The sequence below is a fragment of the Paramacrobiotus metropolitanus genome, unplaced genomic scaffold (genome assembly GCF_019649055.1).
Source record: "Paramacrobiotus metropolitanus isolate TYO unplaced genomic scaffold, Prichtersi_v1.0 Parri_scaffold0000006, whole genome shotgun sequence".
NCBI classification, from domain to species: domain Eukaryota; kingdom Metazoa; phylum Tardigrada; class Eutardigrada; order Parachela; family Macrobiotidae; genus Paramacrobiotus; species Paramacrobiotus metropolitanus.
This window is the reverse complement of record NW_026570226.1, coordinates 668,606-689,103: the sequence shown is the minus strand read 5'-3', so window position 1 is coordinate 689,103 and position 20,498 is coordinate 668,606. Positions and strand designations below refer to the sequence as shown.

General features: G+C 38.9%; 3 protein-coding genes across 11 annotated transcripts; 2 read left to right on the top strand and 1 right to left on the bottom strand.

Annotated features, from left to right (window-relative positions):
* The first annotated feature begins 1,667 nt into the window (after window positions 1-1,667).
* Window positions 1,668-13,671, top strand: LOC129581942 (calcitonin gene-related peptide type 1 receptor-like). Of its 4 annotated transcripts, XM_055473259.1 has the most exons (15): window positions 4,399-4,605; window positions 4,680-5,089; window positions 5,219-5,618; window positions 6,484-6,551; window positions 6,614-6,662; window positions 6,746-6,852; window positions 8,444-8,662; window positions 9,341-9,413; window positions 9,492-9,570; window positions 9,867-9,999; window positions 10,090-10,314; window positions 10,840-10,881; window positions 11,496-11,582; window positions 12,418-12,459; window positions 13,234-13,671. In XM_055473259.1, exons 3-15 carry the CDS (start codon window positions 5,426-5,428, stop codon window positions 13,354-13,356), a joined length of 1,440 nt encoding a protein of 479 aa, XP_055329234.1. In that variant the 5' UTR covers window positions 4,399-4,605; window positions 4,680-5,089; window positions 5,219-5,425; the 3' UTR covers window positions 13,357-13,671. The 4 variants fall into 4 exon arrangements, with proteins under 4 accessions (XP_055329232.1, XP_055329235.1, XP_055329234.1 ...); XM_055473257.1 differs by lacking the exons at window positions 4,399-4,605; window positions 4,680-5,089 and adding an exon at window positions 1,668-2,293; XM_055473258.1 differs by having other exon boundaries at window positions 4,399-5,089.
* A 783-nt stretch (window positions 13,672-14,454) lies between these two features.
* LOC129581944 (uncharacterized) lies at window positions 14,455-15,379 on the top strand. Its single transcript, XM_055473261.1, has 2 exons — window positions 14,455-14,655; window positions 14,817-15,379. Exons 1-2 carry the CDS (start codon window positions 14,527-14,529, stop codon window positions 15,144-15,146), a joined length of 459 nt encoding a protein of 152 aa, XP_055329236.1. The 5' UTR covers window positions 14,455-14,526; the 3' UTR covers window positions 15,147-15,379.
* Window positions 15,380-15,641: 262 nt separating this feature from the next.
* Window positions 15,642-20,472, bottom strand: LOC129581940 (chondroitin sulfate glucuronyltransferase-like). Of its 6 annotated transcripts, none has more exons than XM_055473250.1 (6): window positions 20,429-20,472; window positions 19,988-20,146; window positions 19,885-19,921; window positions 19,458-19,582; window positions 17,667-18,631; window positions 15,642-17,297 (listed from the first exon to the last, which is right to left on the bottom strand). In XM_055473250.1, exons 5-6 carry the CDS (start codon window positions 18,501-18,503, stop codon window positions 15,774-15,776), a joined length of 2,361 nt encoding a protein of 786 aa, XP_055329225.1. In that variant the 5' UTR covers window positions 18,504-18,631; window positions 19,458-19,582; window positions 19,885-19,921; window positions 19,988-20,146; window positions 20,429-20,472; the 3' UTR covers window positions 15,642-15,773. The 6 variants fall into 6 exon arrangements, with proteins under 6 accessions (XP_055329225.1, XP_055329228.1, XP_055329224.1 ...); XM_055473253.1 differs by having other exon boundaries at window positions 17,667-18,628; XM_055473249.1 differs by having other exon boundaries at window positions 19,458-19,554.
* Between the last annotated feature and the right edge of the window lie 26 nt (window positions 20,473-20,498).

Below are 20,498 nucleotides of genomic sequence, written 5' to 3'. Positions count from 1 at the left end.
CGACCCTATGGGGCATGTATCGCCAAAACTGTTGCAGGACCTGATGATATCAGCTAGAATATATTGTTTACAGATAATAACGCTAATTACTTTACAATAAGTTGCACCACAACTAATTTAGCCTTGGGCAATATACGGCCATTATTGTCTACCTATACTAACCATTAGGCGCAAAACCCTGTCAGCGAATAAGTAGATATTTGTAACTGTCGCAACTTATCGCTACACTTAAACCCACATACTTGAAACTGGTTTTCATTATTAAAGTACATTAGATAGTGTGTTCGGCATGTCATTCGGGTATGGACAATACAATACTTTGTTGAATTTAACGGCATTTACATATGATATTAAGTATGTCCATCGGGCATTACGAATTCAACGCATTTTATTGACTCGCAGCTATTTAACGCTATAAAACAACACACCACAACACTAAGCGTCTCAAGATCCCCAATTTCGAATTAATCAAAATATAACGAAGATAATACCAGAAGATTTGACCGCTTATTCCGCAATATGATTGTTAAATGAATAACTAAGCCTTTTTTTTGCTTCAGTCCACTTATGCGTATCTAGTTAATGTGAAGTTGGTTTATAAAGCCATATTTCTGGTGCCATACTGCTTTACATTGGGAGTGATGTATGCATGGAATGCCAAGAAATGCAAATGTCATAATGATCCATGAAAGTTCCTTGCATTGACACGGAACAGAAAATTCTTAGAAAAAGCGGAAATATATTTATACAGATGGGCAGGTTTTGCTAATGTATGCATTTAACATTGTGGTGTTAAATTTTGGCGGATATATATAACTCGTGTAATATAGCACACTTACAAGTACGTAGACTATTAATCGTAAATAAGGGCCGTTCTGCAGTAGAGCAGAGAACTGACGTAGTTTAAAACTGTCAGTTAAAAACTAAAATGGCTCGAATAAGAAATTAATGTTTGAGGTTGTAAACAAGCGAAGTACATCATGCAGTCACAAGAACAGCTGCATTTGCAGGGACTTGGCATGTATCATGTATGCATGGTAAAGTGACGAACCACATAATTTAACAAAACTTTTCTGGATATGTTAAGTCCACTGTAATCCCTACATAAATTTATTAGCGTACGCAATAGTTTGTTAAAATTGCTAAACCTTAATTCGGTTCAGACGCGCTTGATCAGTGTGTACTATTGTACAGCGACACTGATTAATTACATTCTGCATGCTAAATTTATGCAGAGCGCCCACCAAATATAGGATTGTTAATGAAATAGACCAATGGCCAGCTATGTTTTGTATATTATAATTACCAAGTTACCATCCATTTCGTTTTTTGTTGTTCGTTGTAAAAAATCGTTCACTACGTTTTCGTTGTCAGTTGTCACTAAATACTGCATCAAGCTCGTTTTAAACGAATCAAGGATTAGCAATTTCAACAAACTATGCGCATGCTAATATGTTTATGTAGGGAATTACAGTGGACTTAACGTATCCAGAAAAGTTTTGTTAAATTTTGTGGTCCGGCATCAATTTACCATGCACGCATGCCAAATCCCTGCAAATGCAGCCGTGCTTGTGAATGCATGGTGTACTTTGCTTGTTTGCAACCTCAAACATTTTCCTACTTTGAGTCATATTAGTTTTTAACTGGCAGTTCGGAAGTACAACCGTGAACCGACACACTGTTTCTAATGTTCTCGGCTTTTTGTTGGCAGTTCTCCAGCCACATTGCTCCATGTTTGAGTACCCGGTCCGTCGATCGTCGCATGTACATCGGAAATGGCAATAACTGGCCTCACTTTCTATAAACAGAACTGCTGCATTTCGAAACCATGGTGGGCAATATAAGCATCCGAGATCTCGAGTAGCACCGATCACCGATCGCCGCAAATAAACAAATTTTATTATCCTGCGTAAATATATGGCCTACTAAGATATTATTACTCCGCTTCCTATATTACCACGGAAAATAATTTATACTCGCATAAATTTACAAAAGTGTTTACTGCCTGGATGATCGTAAACTGAAGAAATTGTCGTGTCGGACCCGTGCCTATACAGCATTACGTTTTCAGCCTTCATGCACCATTTATTTTTGCGGAGCTGGCCTCTAAAAGTTATTTTAATTTTTTGACGAGAGTGATTTCCCTTACCCGGAAAACATATTTGACTTATGCCGGTGGCCGCAGCATTTTTCGTAGGCTTCTCTTACTGACCTGTTGTGATTGTTTCTCTTACTGTGGCCCGTTATGCTTTTGAGGAATATATTTGTTCGACTTGTGACTGCTGAGAAATCGGTACGTGAAATCACTGAAATGGACGTTGACAATTGTGTTTAGGGACTTCACAATGAAAATTATAAACACACATTCACATGTTTGGTTACTTTGGTAAGCGCGTGATGCTTGCGCATGTACTTCAATCTGCGATGCCGGAATAATTTATAATAATAATTTGTTTTGTTTTGTTTCAAAATGTTGTACAGCGCATATCATGGCACAGAGTGTCATACACTGATCTCATACGCCTGCACGTTGTCAGGACTTTTGCGGCTGGGCATATAACCATGAACCCTTTCTGGTTTATTTTGAATTTCTAAAAAATAGATCGTAATTAAAAGTTATGTATCGTGAATGTATGTAACTGTGGATTTTGTATGTCCGTTAAAAACGTACATTTGTATTTTAATCTGAAATAACTTCGGTGTGATCTGCAGCCTTATCCGCACTCACAAAGATGTCAAATTTTAAACAGCGTCGATTCCAATTCAGTATACGATAATAGCAGCAATATATATAACGTAAATTACAAACCTAAGCCAAGTCTGTTATTATTCGAACAGATGTAGACACTTCTATTAAGTACGAATTAATTTTACTTTTGCATAATAAAATTTATTACTATATACGTACGTTTTTAAGTTTTGCATACTTAATACAATTATATTCGTATAAAAAAGCACATTACGTAGGTGTGTAATGCATATGGTTGTTACTTTATAGTCCTGATCAGTACGTATTATGGCTGCATGGCTTAAAAATCTATAACTAATAATGAAATTTGAGAACTGTTGTGTAAGCCGATCCAATGAACTTTTACTTACGAGTAGCTAGTGCAGTAAATTAAACGTGCTTGGCTTTATAGGCGAAGGAATTTTTCAGTGCTGCACGCACTTGGTTTCTGCAATTTGCACGGAATAAATATTTTAGGCTTCTGTTAGGCCTAAGTTAAAGTTAACTTTTATAATGGCTTATGAAGACATCATTTATTGGCAAAACCATATTCTTCGACAGAATGTTGAGAAAGGAATTGCTACAGGTATGGTGTTTGTTACTAATCAAGAATTGTAAATGCAACGTCACCGGGATGAGCGCGGTATTAAGTAGGACACCTGCGGTTTGTTACATAAGCGGATTGTTGATTCTAAAAATGCACTGCTGAGATTTCTACTGCACGAGCTTGAGGTTTATCTAAATAACCCAGTTAACAAGATCCTGTGCCACCTTGCCTGTACAATCGGAAGCACTTAAAGAAGCACATTACTGCGGTGTCGAGGAAAGTGCACTTCGGTGCGTGAAGCTGCTGATGCAAATTAAGATAAATATTTGATTAATTCCGGCTCACAATCTAACACTCTAAAAAGCAAACGCAGAAACGCTAATAATTAATATAGGTTCATGAGTATACCATTGTATGTGGTAGGAAACGTGAGAAGCCTTCCCATGCCCATAGAACCATATTTTTTTTTCAAAACGTTATTGCGTTATTAATTGCCCTATAATGGTTTTTCTGTTGCATAATAATAATTCTCTTTCCGGTCATATAAAAGAAAAAATATTTCGTTGTATCATGGTAATATCATGGCATAATACATACTACCGCCAGTTATAATGAGTATATGGTATGCCATGGTAATACTGCAGTACTCTAGAGGTAGTCAACTGATATCATTGGGACATCACAGAGCTCGTTTTTTGGTAAAATTAAAATATGTACAGATAGAGTAGAAGTATACTATAGCTGCGCTCTGATGGCTGACTTGCAAAATCCCATTGACATGTATTATACCCTATAATAAACATATGTCAATATTAAATTTGAAGTGCCATACTTCAAATTAAACATCTTTTGAGCGACACGTACATCAAACAACACAAAAAACGGTTACTGAATGTGTTGTATATAAAAAAATTAGAGAAGAATTGAACTATGTTATTGAACCTACGTTCGCTGAAGTATGCTTACTTACACCATAACCGAGTTGGAACATAAGATTTGATCAAGCGATTATCCATATATGCACGCATGCGCTCAAATTGATTATACACCGTATTTATCGCAACCGGCATAGCTGCTCCTCCCAGTTTAACGGCACAAATCGTTGCCGTACTCCAGCCACGATGTTTTCCAGCCCAAAAGGGATAACCGCATTTGCATGTCAGGTTGTATTCCTCTAATAAAAGTGGTTCGGGACAATAATTATGGGGTTAGTGTCATCATAATTATATGTGTTAGGCCGCACTGACCCCCTCTCATACAATAAGCGAGTGCTCATTTATCGGATAGAATGTAAAGGAATCAAGTACTGCAAACCTTTATCATTTTTAAGGTAATTTACATGCTCGTTCCGACTGTTCCCGATTTGGCGGATTGCTGTGTATCACCCAGCGATTTCCTTTTTAGACTAACCCGGGGGAATGGCCGTATGGATATATTTATGTAAAACTGGTTCAACCCTCTAAACTCCCTTCCTCTCGGTTCTGCCAGAGAGGGCTTTACATGCAAGATCATTACCATTCTAAATTAACGAAATTTGCTGCATATGTTTTAAAGTGGGCTTGTGCACATCAATCAGCAGTATGTTAACAGTAGCGGCGCGACAGTTGACCGTTCACCGCGCGGTGAACGACTGTACTATGCCGAATTATTACACTTCTTATTTTTTCGCGAAGCGGTCTATCCAAACAATATCTCCATGAAGTCCAATCAAAATCTTCTCGGTTTGGCACGAGTAATGTGTCCATATTATTTTATCCGGATACAGATTCATCATCTTGACATTTACGGAGAGAAATACCGCATTACCAGCCAATGTAACAATTTTAATGACATCCAAATGATTACTATTATCCTGAGCGCCGCGCACTCGTATATACGCTACTGTGTTGGCTAATCTCCCGGCCGTATGACGCGCTTGATTAACGTCTTTTTCTGCTTGGCAGATTTATCCTGCACTCCGGCGTAGGTGAGAGAGTGCGATCGGAAGGAGAGCGAAAACGCGCTGTACATTTTTGGGCCGCAATTATTCTACGTCGGCTGCGTCAACATGAGCCATAGAAGCTTCCGTTAAAGTTTAAACAATATTCGTTGGAATTGCCTGTACCGGCAGAAGACGATATATATAGTACCAACCCCCGTGGAACACGAAAATGACGGAAGACCCGAGTGCCACATTATTCAGCAATTATACTGATGGTTTAGACAATGATCCTGTGGCGCAAACTGAAGAGAAAACCGTTATAACGGAGTCTGAGCAGCATCGATGGGAGTTCGCAGCACGGCAACAACAGGCAGCACAAGATTGCGAAGACAACATAATGAGCTTGCCGTATCCTAATGACGGTAAGAATCAGCAATTAATAACCGCTAATCTTAGCAGTTTTAGTGTTCGTAATTGGCGATTAAGTTACGGAAATACGATGTCTGATCACATGTACTGCAGTACTCTTTATTACAAATAATTTATTCGAAGGTTGCATGAGTAATGTAATGCTGGTGTAGCGGCATGGTTTATTGCGTAAAGCTTGAGCTCTTTATAATTATTTATTGCTAGACTTATCGAGAAATATGAACAATGACGTCGCCGGAATGGTTATGCTAGCTGTATTTCGTTATAAATGTCCAGTTCATCAGATTGCTGTTAATACCAATAGTTTTCACTCTGCTTCGGCAGTACCTTTTAGGGATCAGGTCAGTTACATGCATATACAAAGCTAATTTTGTATTCTTCACTAGCGAATAGTGCTCTGTTTTTCGTCGCGAATAAATGGGAAACTGCCAGACTGCATAGCGCAAATATCTGTATAATTATAACTCGTTGAAAGATAGTGCCTCTGTTAGAGCCAAAAATAAACACCGTAACGGATCATCATGCTTGTGTTTAACATGCCACATACAAAAGTTACTGTCAACGATTGGGATCAAGATCAGGTTATATAATTGCCGCTGTTGTTGTCGGTCCAAAATGTATCACATCCCAACACCACCGCAAACTGCTTAAAAGTGTCTGGGCTACCATAAGAATGTAGTGCGTACCGATTTGACTTCATCGGGCTTATCCCGAGAATCCCATAAACATTCATTACGTCCCCCCATTCTGCGTACTTGAAATAACCGGCGATTAAATGTTTGGTGATACTGATTTTTTGATTGTGTAATTGTAGTCGTAATTGTGTCATTTTGTAGAATAATTTACTATTCATTGCAGGACGGCTTTACTGCAATCGGACATTCGACAACTGGGGCTGCTGGAACGATACTCTGGCCGGAACACGAGTACATATGCATCCTTATCTGCGCATATCCCATGCCTAACAAATAATTTACTGCTCATTTAGGCATACATCCCGTGCCCGGCCTGGGCGCATGATGGCTTTGATCCGAGATGTGCGTGAATGCGATGTTTGTTTATGGGCTATCAATTCTGTGTTGCGCATTAGACTGTTTTTTTTTCTTCTGCTCCCCTGCAGTAACTGCCTTTAAGGACTGCATGGAAAATGGATCGTGGTGGACACATCCACTAAGCGGCAAGCCCTGGTCCAATTACACATCGTGTGTGGATTACGATGAGTTGTCAGTAAGTTTATCAACGCAAAGTCTAAAGCTGTTTGATCGGAGATTATCATGTATTATCGGTGCGCTTCACTACCATAGCATTAGCTGCAGAATTACGAATATCGACAGCGAAATAAAAAAATTCAAACGAGATTAATGGCGCTATTAAAATAACGTACGTATCTGTATATATTTCAGAAACAAAATTATTTGGAATTAAAATTTATTTTATGTGCTTATTTTGGTAATAATTATGACCTGCGCAACAATATCCAGCCGCGATAGAAGAAACAAGGTTGAAAGATTTGTAGAACTATGTCCGCAGACTGAAATTACTCTAACATTTTTTTTATAAACAGTTGCTAGCGCTCTTTCATTCACTTTAAATTTGCTTATGATGTTTTAGCCTAATCAATAAACTGCGTTTGCGCCCGGTTTATTAGACACAGTAATAATATGGGATGTACACTTTTTGAATCTTAATTTCAGTTCAAATATTGTTAACGAAATTTCAGTTTTCAGTGCATGTAAATCTATCTGTACAATAATCTGCAGATACTTATATACAGCCAATTACAATGGAAACACTGTTTTCATTTTTTAATGAGGGTCTAATACCGATCGTACAGTAATATGAGTGTACATTATTTTCATCGCTTTTGAAACTTTCCAGTGCAGGTGGCAAATGGACTATATCATTATCCATCATTGATGCGCCGTTTATAACTGCCTAGCAAGAGAATCCTTTCTAATGACAGTTAAATTGTGTTAACCTTTTGTGATTCCTTTGGGAAAAGAGCGTAGGCCGCAAGGGCTCTTGTTTGATCGTTGTATACGCACGATACATGGGAAAATTGCGTAATCGTTCATATCAGTTCTCATTAAGGCGTTATTGTACGTATGTACGGCGGCTCAAGAATCAGTAAAAAAGCATATTATATACTGGTATCTTGTGGCACATGTATTTTTAAGAGACATACAAACGGATATACAGTATATATCACACACTGTACAAAAAACATTTTACAGTAAATTGAGTCAAAATATGATGCTGCTATAAATCCGATACGAAATTTTTATTTGCAGACTTGGTGATCATCGAGCGCACGAAGTAGCGTTTGATGCATCGAACATTATTTTTTGCAGTCTGCTTCAATAATATTTGTCAGTTCGTCGGTTAAACATACGAAATGCATTAAATGCGCATTAGCCAATAAATCTGTGGCTTGCTTGGAAGCAAAAAAACCTGAGCGTACAGCCTGCGCTTTTTGATTTCTTTATTAAATAAAGTCTATAATTCGATCGAAGTTTGTTCAACGAAATTGGTTGTTGTGGTTGTCTTAATTATATAGACTGAATTTAATTAATAAGATGACTTTTCGCAAAGCCAATGACCGGAAGACGGTTGCGGCAGGAACCTGAAATAAAATCAAACACACCATGCAGCGGCGTAGTAATAAAATGGGCGTGGACAAAGTAAAGCCATCTTGCATAATTGTGGAATTAGATCAAAACATTCTCGTTGAGTGGCGCCGCATGTCGCCTTAAGTGTTTCAGATTATCATAGGATATCTACAACAATTCCGTATGCATACTGACCGGGTTATTTTCAGAGACAGCAAACTATCAATCTCATCTACGTGATAGGCTACTCGGTCTCCCTAGTGTTCCTCCTGGCATCCCTCTTCATTTTCTTCTACTTCCGCCAGCTAAGTTGCACACGCATAACTATTCACAAGCATCTTTTTGTCTCCTTCATCATCCACAATATTGTCTGGATTATCCATGACAATGTTATTCCACCATATCCGGACAGGCTCAAGGAAAATGGGGTACACTTTATAATTAATCTTTAATGGTGTCGTCTTTAAAAAACCACAGAAACCTTTATATGGAAGTTTTGTTATTTGAGGAGAGTCTGTTTTCGGAAAACATTAAAACATGCTTTTTAAAATTGTACTAAAATAGAAAATAATAAGCGTTACTGCTGAAGAAGCAGAATATCGATTTTTGATACTGCAATATGCGCATCTACGTAAAAGCATATCGCGCTCATGAAGTTGTTTAGTGTTGCCATTAACGATTAAAGACTAATTTCTATTATCGATGAAAGACTCCTTTATCTTTCTATAAATCTTTCAGTTTTATAATTTTGTGGCACTTATGCACCTGAAATTATGAAGGAATTTGCATTCGATAGGTCTTTCTTAACTTTAAATTCGACTGACCTCCGTATATGAAAAGAGGCACAATTGCATATCTCACGCAATAAACGTATTGCAGGCTGAAATAAACGTGCAGAATGCTGTCATTCTTGTCAGTCAATAAAATAATTTGATGGAGAACTAATCTCGTGAGACTGCGGATTAATTCCTCCTATCCAAGTCTAACCAGATGGCTTGGCACAGGGAATTAATCAATATTAATGTGACAAAAAGATTTTCCGCTTGCTAATGGAAAGTGTACGCTGCGTATGCGTTACGTTACCATTGACTGTATTTTTTTTGCAGTGGGCTTGCCGACTGTTCCACACTTTTATCAGATACATCCTGGTGTGTAATTATTTCTGGATGTTTTGTGAAGGTACGAAAATGGAAACTAGACTTTTTAGCTAGGCACTTATAATGTTGTGTCCTATAGTGCTGATGTTACCTTCTTTAGGATTTTACTTGCATACCGTTCTGGTGGTGGCGTTCGCAAAAACGGAAATCTTAATGAAAGCATTTTACGCCATTGGATGGTAAGCGAATATGAAAGAAAATAAGCTTTCAAAATACAGATTAATTTACTATTACCAATTATATGACCAGGCAGTCATACAGCATGTGCATTATTAACAGTATGTGCATATACAATATTTCTCCCACACGATTTTATTTGTCCATTAAATTAAATAAATAATACTGCTATAATAACTTTGCAAAACTGAGCCCATCTTAGCGAGCGGAGTAAATGGCATAATCTATTTAGTTTGCAAAACTCTTATTGACACGGCATGTAGGTACACTATTTCACACCTCGTGTTAATATCCACAGGGGCTTACCGGTGATACCGGCTTTTGTGTATGCCATCGTGCGAGCGCTGGATCCCCTCGAGAATAAGAATTGCTGGATCTCGGCGGGAAAATATCTATATATTTTAGCGGTTCCTGTAATAATATCTCTTGTTGTAAGCGGATATAAATAACACGAACAGTGGGGAAAAGAGTGACTTTTTACGTGATTCAAAGGGATACAGCGTTTCCGTTTTGCTTTGCAGGCTAATCTCATCTTTTTGTGCAATATTGTGAGGGTATTGATTACGAAAATGCGTGCGACAAATTCCCGTGAAGATCATCATACAAGAAAAGCCGTCCGCGCTACGCTTATCCTCGTGCCATTGTTAGGATTGCAGTACATCCTATTTCCGTTCCGACCAGACGAGAGTGCGCGACATTTTATCTTTGCTTACGATATAGCGTCGGCAATATGCACATCGCTTCAGGTAAACAAATATCTGTAGTCAGGGTATACATTTCTGTTTTGCGGTTCCATTGATGGATTTACATTTTGTTTGTTTGCATTTCCCGAGGCATGCGAGTGCCATTTCAATAAAAACATTTTTTGATTTTTTTATCATACATTTTAGCATTTCTTCAGAGCACTTGTAATCATCTCTACGTGTATAAGTTCAACAATATATAATGTCCTACATTGTTTAGCAATGCTCTCGGTCACATAAAGCAAGTCTTACGTTTTACAAACGTGTACTGCATAATGTCATATTTAAGGTAAACATTGAAATTTTGTTTTATTTGTGCATCCAGTCACAGATGACAGTCACTGTATTAATCTGGGATCCTCAATTCCAAAAGTCTGTTTTTTACCCAGTGTAGTGATAAGTGATTAAGGTACCACCGATTGATCGTACACAATATTTTCTTCCATATAGATATTTTCGAGATGCGATGAAGCCATGACCTAGCAATTTTTGCACTCGTAAATTTCAATTCTGTGGTGCTGATTTCAGGGCCTGTTTGTGGCGCTGATCTTTTGCTTCTTCAATGGCGAGGTACGGGAAGTGCTCAAGCGTTCCGCAAAGCAGTATATGTCAATGCATGAAGTCCCGTTCCTATCTGGACATTATCGAGCTCGAGATCGTGAAAGTAACGCGCATCAAATGCATGACCACTACAAGCACCGCAACAACAGTGACATTCTTACAGATATAACGGATGTCAACGAACTGTGATTATTTATTAATGCCGTACTTCTTATTGCTCATTATTATTATTGTTTTTGCATGCTTTATAATATCGACAAGTGCTAATGTGCAATGCGGCTGCTACATATTACCGGCAGATATTGGTCACTGCGGTATTTATGGTTCGCCCGCGTACATATGCATCATGATATGATATTTTTGACAATGAAATTTTGTTTTATGTTGCATGCAGTGTTAGACTTGAACGTTGAGCTTGTACTGCAAATGACTGGAACCTTAATTAACCAATAAAGAGAAACTGCTTTTGTGAATGTCAACATACGCCTAACGATATCGTCTGGTGACTTATTTACTGTGCGCCTGTGCATGGTCCAGCCCTCAGGCACTTGGCTGAAGTTTTCCTGCATGGATGCAGTTTCCGTCGGACGGATATTCCTCATCCTGTTTCAATTATTCTTCAGGTCATGGACCTCAGTAAACGGCAGATCCGGACTCGCAGGGAAAGTTACGTTTTAAACAGGCACCGCTCCTCTCTGGCAACCTCATCGGTATGTCATGCATATCCATATTATAACCGTAATCTTTAAGTCTTAATCATAGCCAAGCAAAAGAAACGCGACGGTATGGTGTTGTGCCGTGACCTTTTTCCGGACAGCCCACGTGACGGACTTTCGGAGTCAGTTTAATAGAAATCGCAGTTTTTCGTTGCCAGAAATTTTTGGCACACCTAGCTCGATCTATTGCGCAGTCAGCCAAGGTGTTTGTACTTCAAAAAATTAAAGCGCTAAATACAAAACAGGTTTGATAAAACTGGGGGTAAAGGTGAGCCGCCTTCTACTAGGGCGAGCATTCCATTTTTGTAGTGCGTACGCGTAGTGATGTCACCGTGTCAGACACCTACAGTTCGAATGCATCAATTTTCGGTTTGGTTGCTTCAAAAAATAAGAAAAATTAGTTTTTTTAGTAGGATAGCGGTTTATACTAGCTCATTCGGAAACAAGAGCATAAGTGTATAGCGCGAAAAATAAAAAGCGAGACTTGAGCCATTAGATTTTTCAACGGCACGCTACGCCAGCACCAAAATGGCAGCACGGGTGCAAAAATTTAAGCTCAGATACTAATAGTTATGTAGCTTAATAAAATGTGATAACTCACAGTTTAAGATTACCCGGTTTGGTGGTGAAGTTTTGTAATGGTTAACAAAGTTACCTGTATCCACTGCACTACGGTAATTAATCGACGTTACTTTACGCGTCCGCGGTCCAATTATTTCGCGGGTACACTTAATGCTTTTGTTTCCGGATGGGCTTCTACGTTGGCATGTGTGGAGCATCATATACAATATTCTACTTATATTATAATTGTTATGTTAAACGTTTTTAGCTGAGATTAAACCATGATCAGTCTATGCAGATGCGTCTGAAGGTGAGTTTTGAAAAAGAGTTGTTGAGCTGAAAGAGATTGTTCAGTGCACCGGTTATTCAAATTGCCGCCGCGCACCTGACTGTGTTTGCAATTGCCTATGCACAAAATTTGTAAAATCAAAAACATTTTTTTTAATTTTGATATTCACACATCATTAATTTACAGATGACTGTACTGTTTAGGTTTGCACACCCCTGCCTCGATACTTTGAGCACCCTGTCTGTCAAGAGCACAATGCATGTCAGGCAGTAATAAGTAATACTAGTATCTGAGCTACACCAAAGCATATAATGCTGCAAAATATTTTTCAACCTTTATGGATTATTTGAATTTATTTCCTATTCATATTAACGTTTATAACGCATAAAAAGATTTGCTTAAAACAACCAGCTGCGGAAATTAAATTAAACTGCGAGCCATGGTACACACATCCGCCATTCCTGCACACTGCACCCTCGCACTCTAAATTTATTATTACATAATTATGATATCCTCTAAATAAAATATTTATTACAGCAGCATGGTAATAAATGTAAGTATATCCCGTAAACTAATAAAAAAATTTTCTTAAAATTATCAGAATTGCGAACTTCAAAACAAAACATAAGGTGTTTGTAATTGTTATACATACCACTTTATTTTGTTTATGGCACACATGCGTTATAATTAAACTGTTGTTGTTATTAAGTGTGTTAATTTGTGATCCGTTGACGCTTGCACGCTTGCACTGTGCACATAACATTACCAGATTCAAAATGGTTAATTTATTTACAGATGAAGTATGCTAATTCATCCAGCTCACCATCAACTATTCGACGCGGCAGCCAATTTCAAGAATCCCTGAAATATCGTAATGATAACAGCTACAGAGATTCTACAGCCTCGACTTTCGCCTAAGTTTTGCTCACTCTGGGAAAAGTATTTGCACAATAGGAAAGAGTGCCTTTGATTTGCATTGTTTATGTATCTGTGTATAACCTTGTTTTTTTATTCTTTTGCATGCACAAAACTTTATTTCTAAAATACTAAAAACTTTAAGATATTCAACCACTCATATGATTGTTCCTTTGGCATATCGAAGCCGGTCGAGAAGTGACCAGCTGCCATGTGTATTTTATGTAATTAATGCAGTTGCAACAGATTGATTTTGCTTACGTATTAAAATAAATGTAACAGTTTGTAATTAGATATTGTTTGTAATAAAAGCATTGTTCGGCGCCCGCAACGGATCAACGTTGCGCATGTATTAAATAAATCTTACATTATCAAAGATCAAAACAATACCATGGCAGTTCAGCAAGTACTTTTCATCATCAATCAACCTAGTTCCAATTTCTGCAACTGAATTTTGCCGGAAACTATAACCTCGCGAGTATCCAGGCAAGCACCGGATAACCGATTCGTTCCTCAACTAGTATTACCGAAGAAAATCGAGGTGTCTAAGGCACCAAAAAACAACATAAATGCCATACTTTTACCTGTTTGACGACATTTTATTGCATTAAAAAACTCTAATGATGAAAGCTTGAAGCACGGCCCCTACTTTACCAGGTAGCAGCTGAAAAACAGCTGACTGCAATGCAAATAATTATAAGCCTGACCTTGTAACTTACAATGACATACAACTCTACCGCCACCATCGATGAAGAGACTTTCAGGAAATTACAGTATTAAAGTTATCGCAGCCGCATTAACCAACGCCTCCATTGCTAATAAAAAATTCTGGTTTTCGGCTACGTACTGATTACAAAGCACTCAACTTCTTAAATAACGCAAAATGATCACACCTATTTTGAAATGCTAACAGTAAAACTGGACAGCCGCCGCTAAAGGTTTGATAAAATGTGTTTGCCGGTCCCAAAAAGATGCCAAAACCAAAATAAAGAATTATGTCGTAAAAGTGTGGCGTAATGCCATATCCTGCACGGAATACGTACAAAGAGTTTCGTATATCCTAGGGGGTAAGAAATGGATATAAATACAACAACTGGGCTACAGGAAACCGACAACTGGACTAACGTTAATAGGAACAGTCTTTAAAGCGCTTTTCCGTACAGCAAACGAAAAATGTTTTTTCACAATAGCATTGCAACCCTTAAGCTTGCAGTGCTCTGCTGCTTCGTTCTCTGTATTTTGGTGCAGGACATTGAATCAGTGGAAGACAAGCTGCCTAGCAGTCAGAAGGAGTACACTGCCGTAAGTGTTAATGATAGTGAAAGGTCAAGAAATTTTCGTAAAACACTTAAAGCAGCTGATAGCTAGTTAAAGAGTGCTCATTAATTTGTCACCACGATCACATACGCAATACTGGTTATGTATTTCACTACAAATTATACAAGCTTGAAAGGTCACTGCAGGAAATTGCGCAGTTGGCACAACCATTTGGATTTGAGGACAGTATTGCTGATAACAACAGACCACTGCACGTTCGTAACAAACGTGCATCGGAAGCTGTTTGTAGGCAACAAATCTACCGCATGCAGCGAATCTGGCAACTGTGTTATCAGATGAACAAGGACTACGGAGCCGCAACAGCGACTTGTTTGAAGGGACCCACGTTTGCTCAGATCGGGTTGAACATGTGCCTCGGTGTTTCCGAAGGCCAGGATTTGCTGAATCTCATCCGATACGCCAGATGGTTAACCGATTTACGGGACGAAATCAAGAGAGTCATTATCGAAGAATAAAGTCTAGTCAATCTGATTACTGATTCTAACGAGGCACAGGTTTATGGATTGATAGTACATACATTGCACAACAAAGTGTACAATATTAAAGCAATCATTTTCACTACAGCTGCATTAAAATAACATTTCTAAATGCAGTTATTCTTTACATACCTAGGTAGTTATTCTTTACATACCTTTTCTTTGCTAGGTAGGTTGGGCAGTATGACAAAAACTGGGCATATTCGTGTTTACTATATCGGTGCGACGCTTCTTCTTACATGTTTATGTAATTGTCTTTGTGCAGTATAACGAAAATACCGCTTGGCTGAAATAAAAAAATAAAATCAACAGTTACGATAAAAACTAACGTCTTCTTTTCAAAATCACTGCGTATTCCTAATAATGGTTTGTCCGCCAGCTGCTGTGCTGTTTAACTCTAACTGCAAGAAAGCAAACCACATTGAGGCAGTTGCACGATACATCAGTGTTTGTTCATAATCGTTTACCGAATTCGGGAATTACGTATAACACGTGACCTTTTCAACAAAATCCGATGAAACAGAAGTGGGAGTTTAAGCTCCATTTTAGAACATTTGCTTTTATCCAACAAAATATTTGCTCAGTATTTTGGTTTGTATTCTACATTCAAACATCTGTCAGCACAGACAATGCTAGCTGCTGCTTTCCCGCTAGGCTTTCATGCTGTCGTTTTACGCAAATGTCATATTCATGCTGATTTGCATGTAATGCGTGAGTATCACAGTCCTTGATGGAGAATTTGATCTTAAGCATAGGCTCTATGCCTCGAAAAACATGTAGATCACTTCCGATAAACAACGTAAACAAATTGTAAGCCAGACCTTCTCGGTAAGGTCGTGGAGATTCTTTTCCCAGGTCTCGATCGGCAAGGATAAGAGGCCATGCATCAAGTACACCCTTTCGTGCACTGGTGTAATCCATAATATAAAAAGCAGCAGTTTCCGTTGAATCTTTATCGAAGTATCCCACCTGGCGTTTCACGTCAAATGTTTCCGAAAACGATCGCATATTCTTGGGAATAAAATTTTCATTGTATTGTGCAACTGGTATTGGGAAATACACCTGAGTGCCGGCAATGGTGGATAGTCGTACCCGGTTAAGGAATTCTCCATTCAACAGTGCTTGGAAACTGGTCCGCAAAATTATGGAATCCTTCGAAAATTTCTTGGAGACCAAATCCATTACAGCGAAATCGGACGGAGGAGCTTTCAAAGGATTACGAATACTGACCCAGCCTAAACGTGTGCCCAGTAACTTGTTGAATCGCTTTTCAATTTGCTTGGCTTCTTGTTTAACAACCAGAAAAGCATCGTTGGGATCGCCTTTTCCGGGATCGTTTGGACCGTAAATAAAAACCATCATGAGAAAAACATTTTCTTGCTCTTCCAGCAAATGGCGAGAAAAACGCTCCAGAAAAATAAGGGACGCATTAACTTCTGCTGGATTGACCGGTAACACGACATGCACACGGGTTGCTTCGGTAACGAATGGCATCCCGACAACTTCCATCTTCCCTAGTGCTTTAAGCATTCGAATACGCTTTTTAATAATTTTCCCTTCAGAGCCGGTGTCGTCACCTTCAGCCTGGAAGATCAAATCCAGTAGATATTCCATGCCACGAGTGGGATCAAATTTTCTGTAGCCATGTAACAACTTCACGAATTTAATATTTTCATGAGAATGCATCTCCTCCATTTTCTTAGCCAAATCTGCAGTAAGCTGCTCAATGTCTTTTACATTTGCTCCACATAGTTTTTCTGTTACTTGGAAGTCATCGGGTCGAAAAAGGTGTGTGGAATTGAAATACGTCCATTCCACCAAATCGAAACGATTTTTCGCCAACGACGGATGGTTGCTACCAATCGGCCACTGAAGATCACGGCCCTGGCTGGGTGTGCTCGGGCTCTGTTTGACAATATCATCCTGGAGATCTTCGATTACGCTGGTCAGTTCGGATATTTCGTTGCGGTTCAATTCCAAATGCAGCCGGAAAAAGTGTTCGGGTGCAGTCAGTGGATAAACAGTCACCGCGGAACGGATAGGTTCAGATGATTCGATTAGCTGCGCGGTATTATCTTGATCGGCCAAAGATTGCTTTTCGTTTATGCGGTAGCCGGAGAAAGCCTGACCCTGATAATGAAATTCAAACGGCTGATTTAGCTAGAAGTACAGATATAGTATTTTGCAGATTACGCAGTGATTTATGAACGCACTTAAAGAAAGCGACGAAAATTCCCCAGTCCACTGCGGCAAAAGAACAAGCATTTCCAGCATATATTTGCATAATACATTAAACAGCGTAAGCATTTCGGCATTTCACAATACCGACCGATTACAGAAAAACTGTCTCAAATTGCACAGTTAAAGTAGTATCACCTACTTAATTACGCAGCTTTATGCATAAAAAAGGCATGACGTTATGCGGCAAATTAGCAAAAGATTATCACTCAGTGTTCTTAACAAATTTAATTTCATGGTATATTTGGTTCTGCCACTTACATAATTGTCATTACAATGAAGATTTGTGGCCTTTTCCACGCATTTGCCAACTGCAGCCGTTGGGTCACTATCCGCGTCTTCCATACAAGACGGCAGTGTTTCTGAAATTCGTTTCATGACGCTCTGACTCAAAAGCACTCCAGATTCGAACAGACAAAACGATGGCGAATCCTTTTTTGCCATTTCGCCAATATAATTATCATGTCCGGCGCTCGTCTTCCGCACATACTCCATCAGTTTTTTCGCTCGAATGTACGTTGAATCCGGCACAATAAAAAACCAATCATAATTGTCGATATACTGATTATTGATGAGAAATTGAACAATCGACAAAGGTTTGACCCTAACTCCGGCGTCCGAAATCTGTACAACATGCATGGATAAGTTCTGATACGACTGCAGCTGGGGTTCCGAAGCAGTGTTGATAAAAAAGCTTAGCCGCGGCAAATATGCCGCGGATGTTTGGTTCAACGCTATTCCTAGAGAAGATAGAGTAGACACACTGCTACTAATAGCCACGAAAAGCGGTTCATGAATTCCCAGCTCAGATGAATAATAGCGCGGTCGGGCTGGGATGTATGCCGGCTGAACTTCCGGAGAGGATTTCATCTCTGAATAAAGTATAACGGGATCGTAATCATCATCAACAGAGTGTAGCGCTTTCGGCAAGCCGGATTCCTTGCCATTGGTCGGCGTGTGACATGGCACAGGCGATCCGGTGGTGAGATTGTCCATGCAATGATAAATCCCACACGTGATCCCCAAACAGAATCCAACCAGGATTTCGGGATGTCGCTGCCAGAGTCGGCGAAGTGATTCAAACCGCAGACCGGCCATGATATATAACAGGAGCTGCCGTCGCTTGCTCACGGGCGCGATGATATGTGCTGTCGCTTTTTAGTCCATGATCAACCTGAATTTTGACGACCACCGTCGCTCGTCGTTGGCATTAATGGGACAATCTTCTTAAATAAAAAAAAGTGTCGATTTGAAATGGAATTATAACAACTTCATATAGGATCAATGCAGAATCTATGTCCTTTTACTAATGCTCTGTAGCAAGCTAGCAACATTCCAGTAAGCAGCCGGAATAGCGCTCGTAGGGTAATTGGGGAATCACCAAAGCTGTTTAATTCTCTGCATGTTTTTGCTCAAGCTGATTACCAGAAAAAACGCTCAGTGGCTCCATAATGCGTGAGATTGTTTGCATTTTTCTGAACATGGTACTCTATGCTCCGAGTTGTCCCGCGCAGGCATAAAATTAAAAACCATTCACCAATGTCACCGTTCTTGAGTACAAGCAGTGCGGTACTTACTCGTACGATCACAAATATGCATAAAAAAATATGTATAAAAAATATAAAAAAACTGTAATTCTACAGCAGCGTGTTAACTGTATGTATGTTCTCCACTACGTGTTGTTAATGCAACCAGCCGTTATACACGAGTTTAAATCGAGGCTAAAGGTAATCCGGGGTTAACAGTAAAGGATACTCTACCGAGTCGGTCCCGTACGTTGTACAATACTCTCACCTTAACAGTTCTAAAGCTTTTTCCCATTTAATCACGAATGTATAAAATTGTAGCCCAGGCACTTATGGAGATAAAGACGTTAAGGTATAAAATATGGATGGCAGTTGCAGGCACGTAAGGACATATCGTAAGTGTTTTAAATTTGAAACATGGTAATTAGAATAAGAATCGCACGTTTTTACAAAACACTGGCAACCGAAAAAGGCTAATGCAATCTGCTTATGCTTAGCTCCTACTGTATGAATTGAGTTAACATACCATACGTGGGTCCGCAACCTGAATGTTTGACTGGCTTGCAGGTGTTAGACCTTGACCTTTTTTCTTTTTTGTCATCTGCCGGAGTGCGCAAAAGCCCCTGCACACAAGGCACAAGAACACCGCCACTTAAAGAAAAAAATTTGTGGTTTACGATCCGAAATAAAACTGCAAAAGCAAGCTATGTTAGCATTGTTATCAAAACCTTATGAGTCGTGCCCCGATATTGTGAAAATACGCACAGCACGGAAAATATACTGCCTTCTCAAAAATAATATGCCTAGTTTTTGGAAATTTCAGTGTATAGATATGAGTAAATGCCGTTGCTTGTACAAGTTTGAGCTTTAATTAAAACGAGTGCGCATATCCAGTAAATGCTATTAAGTACAGTAAATAAATATGTAATCGTGGTACTCAATTTATTACTTACCTCAGTAGGGATACACCGGGTAGCATTAATGCGCCACCTAGATATTAACGATAACAAGTTTGCAATAATTACATAACTTTCTAGAGAGAATCAAGGTACTTACTTGTATAGCCATTTACTATTTAGGTGGAAAAAAACTTTACGTGGACAATCGAAGATTGACCATGGTCCATAGTCCATTGAGGAGCTACTACTATTCTGGGTGCAAGATGCGACTCACTCGTTAGGACTCGTAATTGCGGTCTTCCAGCTTCTTCAAAACCTATTCGTAAATTAGGTTTCTCGTCATCTACTTATTATTTGTAACGTATAAACATTCATCAGTTTGTATAGTACTGAAAGTTTTTAAGTGCTTATACGCTGCATACGGGTCGTGACACAGTAATCAATCAGAATGCTTCAACATCGATCGTGTAAGAAGATCGTAATAATTACAGTTAAGTATTAATAATTCGGAAAACTTATCTACTGGTGAAATGCAATATTTATACGAAAAAGATTTTATGATTATTTGCTCATTATAGTGACAGTCATTCCTACTTACATAATATTTCCTATATGATGATTTCAAAATGATTAATTTTCTACTCTAATCATCAATGTTGAGTGTACAG

Excerpts from the sequence above, each read along its gene's own strand:
- LOC129581942 (XM_055473257.1), top strand. The coding sequence starts at position 5,426 with ATGACGGAAGACCCGAGTGCCACATTATTCAGCAATTATACTGATGGT. Across the intron at positions 6,552-6,613 it reads ATACTCTGGCCGGAACACGA|GCATACATCCCGTGCCCGGC; the intron begins GTACATATGCAT and ends CTGCTCATTTAG. Across the intron at positions 9,571-9,866 it reads GCATTTTACGCCATTGGATG|GGGCTTACCGGTGATACCGG; the intron begins GTAAGCGAATAT and ends TAATATCCACAG.
- LOC129581944 (XM_055473261.1), top strand. The coding sequence starts at position 14,527 with ATGTTTTTTCACAATAGCATTGCAACCCTTAAGCTTGCAGTGCTCTGC. Across the intron at positions 14,656-14,816 it reads GTCAGAAGGAGTACACTGCC|GAAATTGCGCAGTTGGCACA; the intron begins GTAAGTGTTAAT and ends AGGTCACTGCAG.
- LOC129581940 (XM_055473250.1), bottom strand. The coding sequence starts at position 18,503 with ATGGCCGGTCTGCGGTTTGAATCACTTCGCCGACTCTGGCAGCGACAT. Across the intron at positions 17,298-17,666 it reads TTCATTGTAATGACAATTAT|GGTCAGGCTTTCTCCGGCTA; the intron begins GTAAGTGGCAGA and ends TTTCATTATCAG.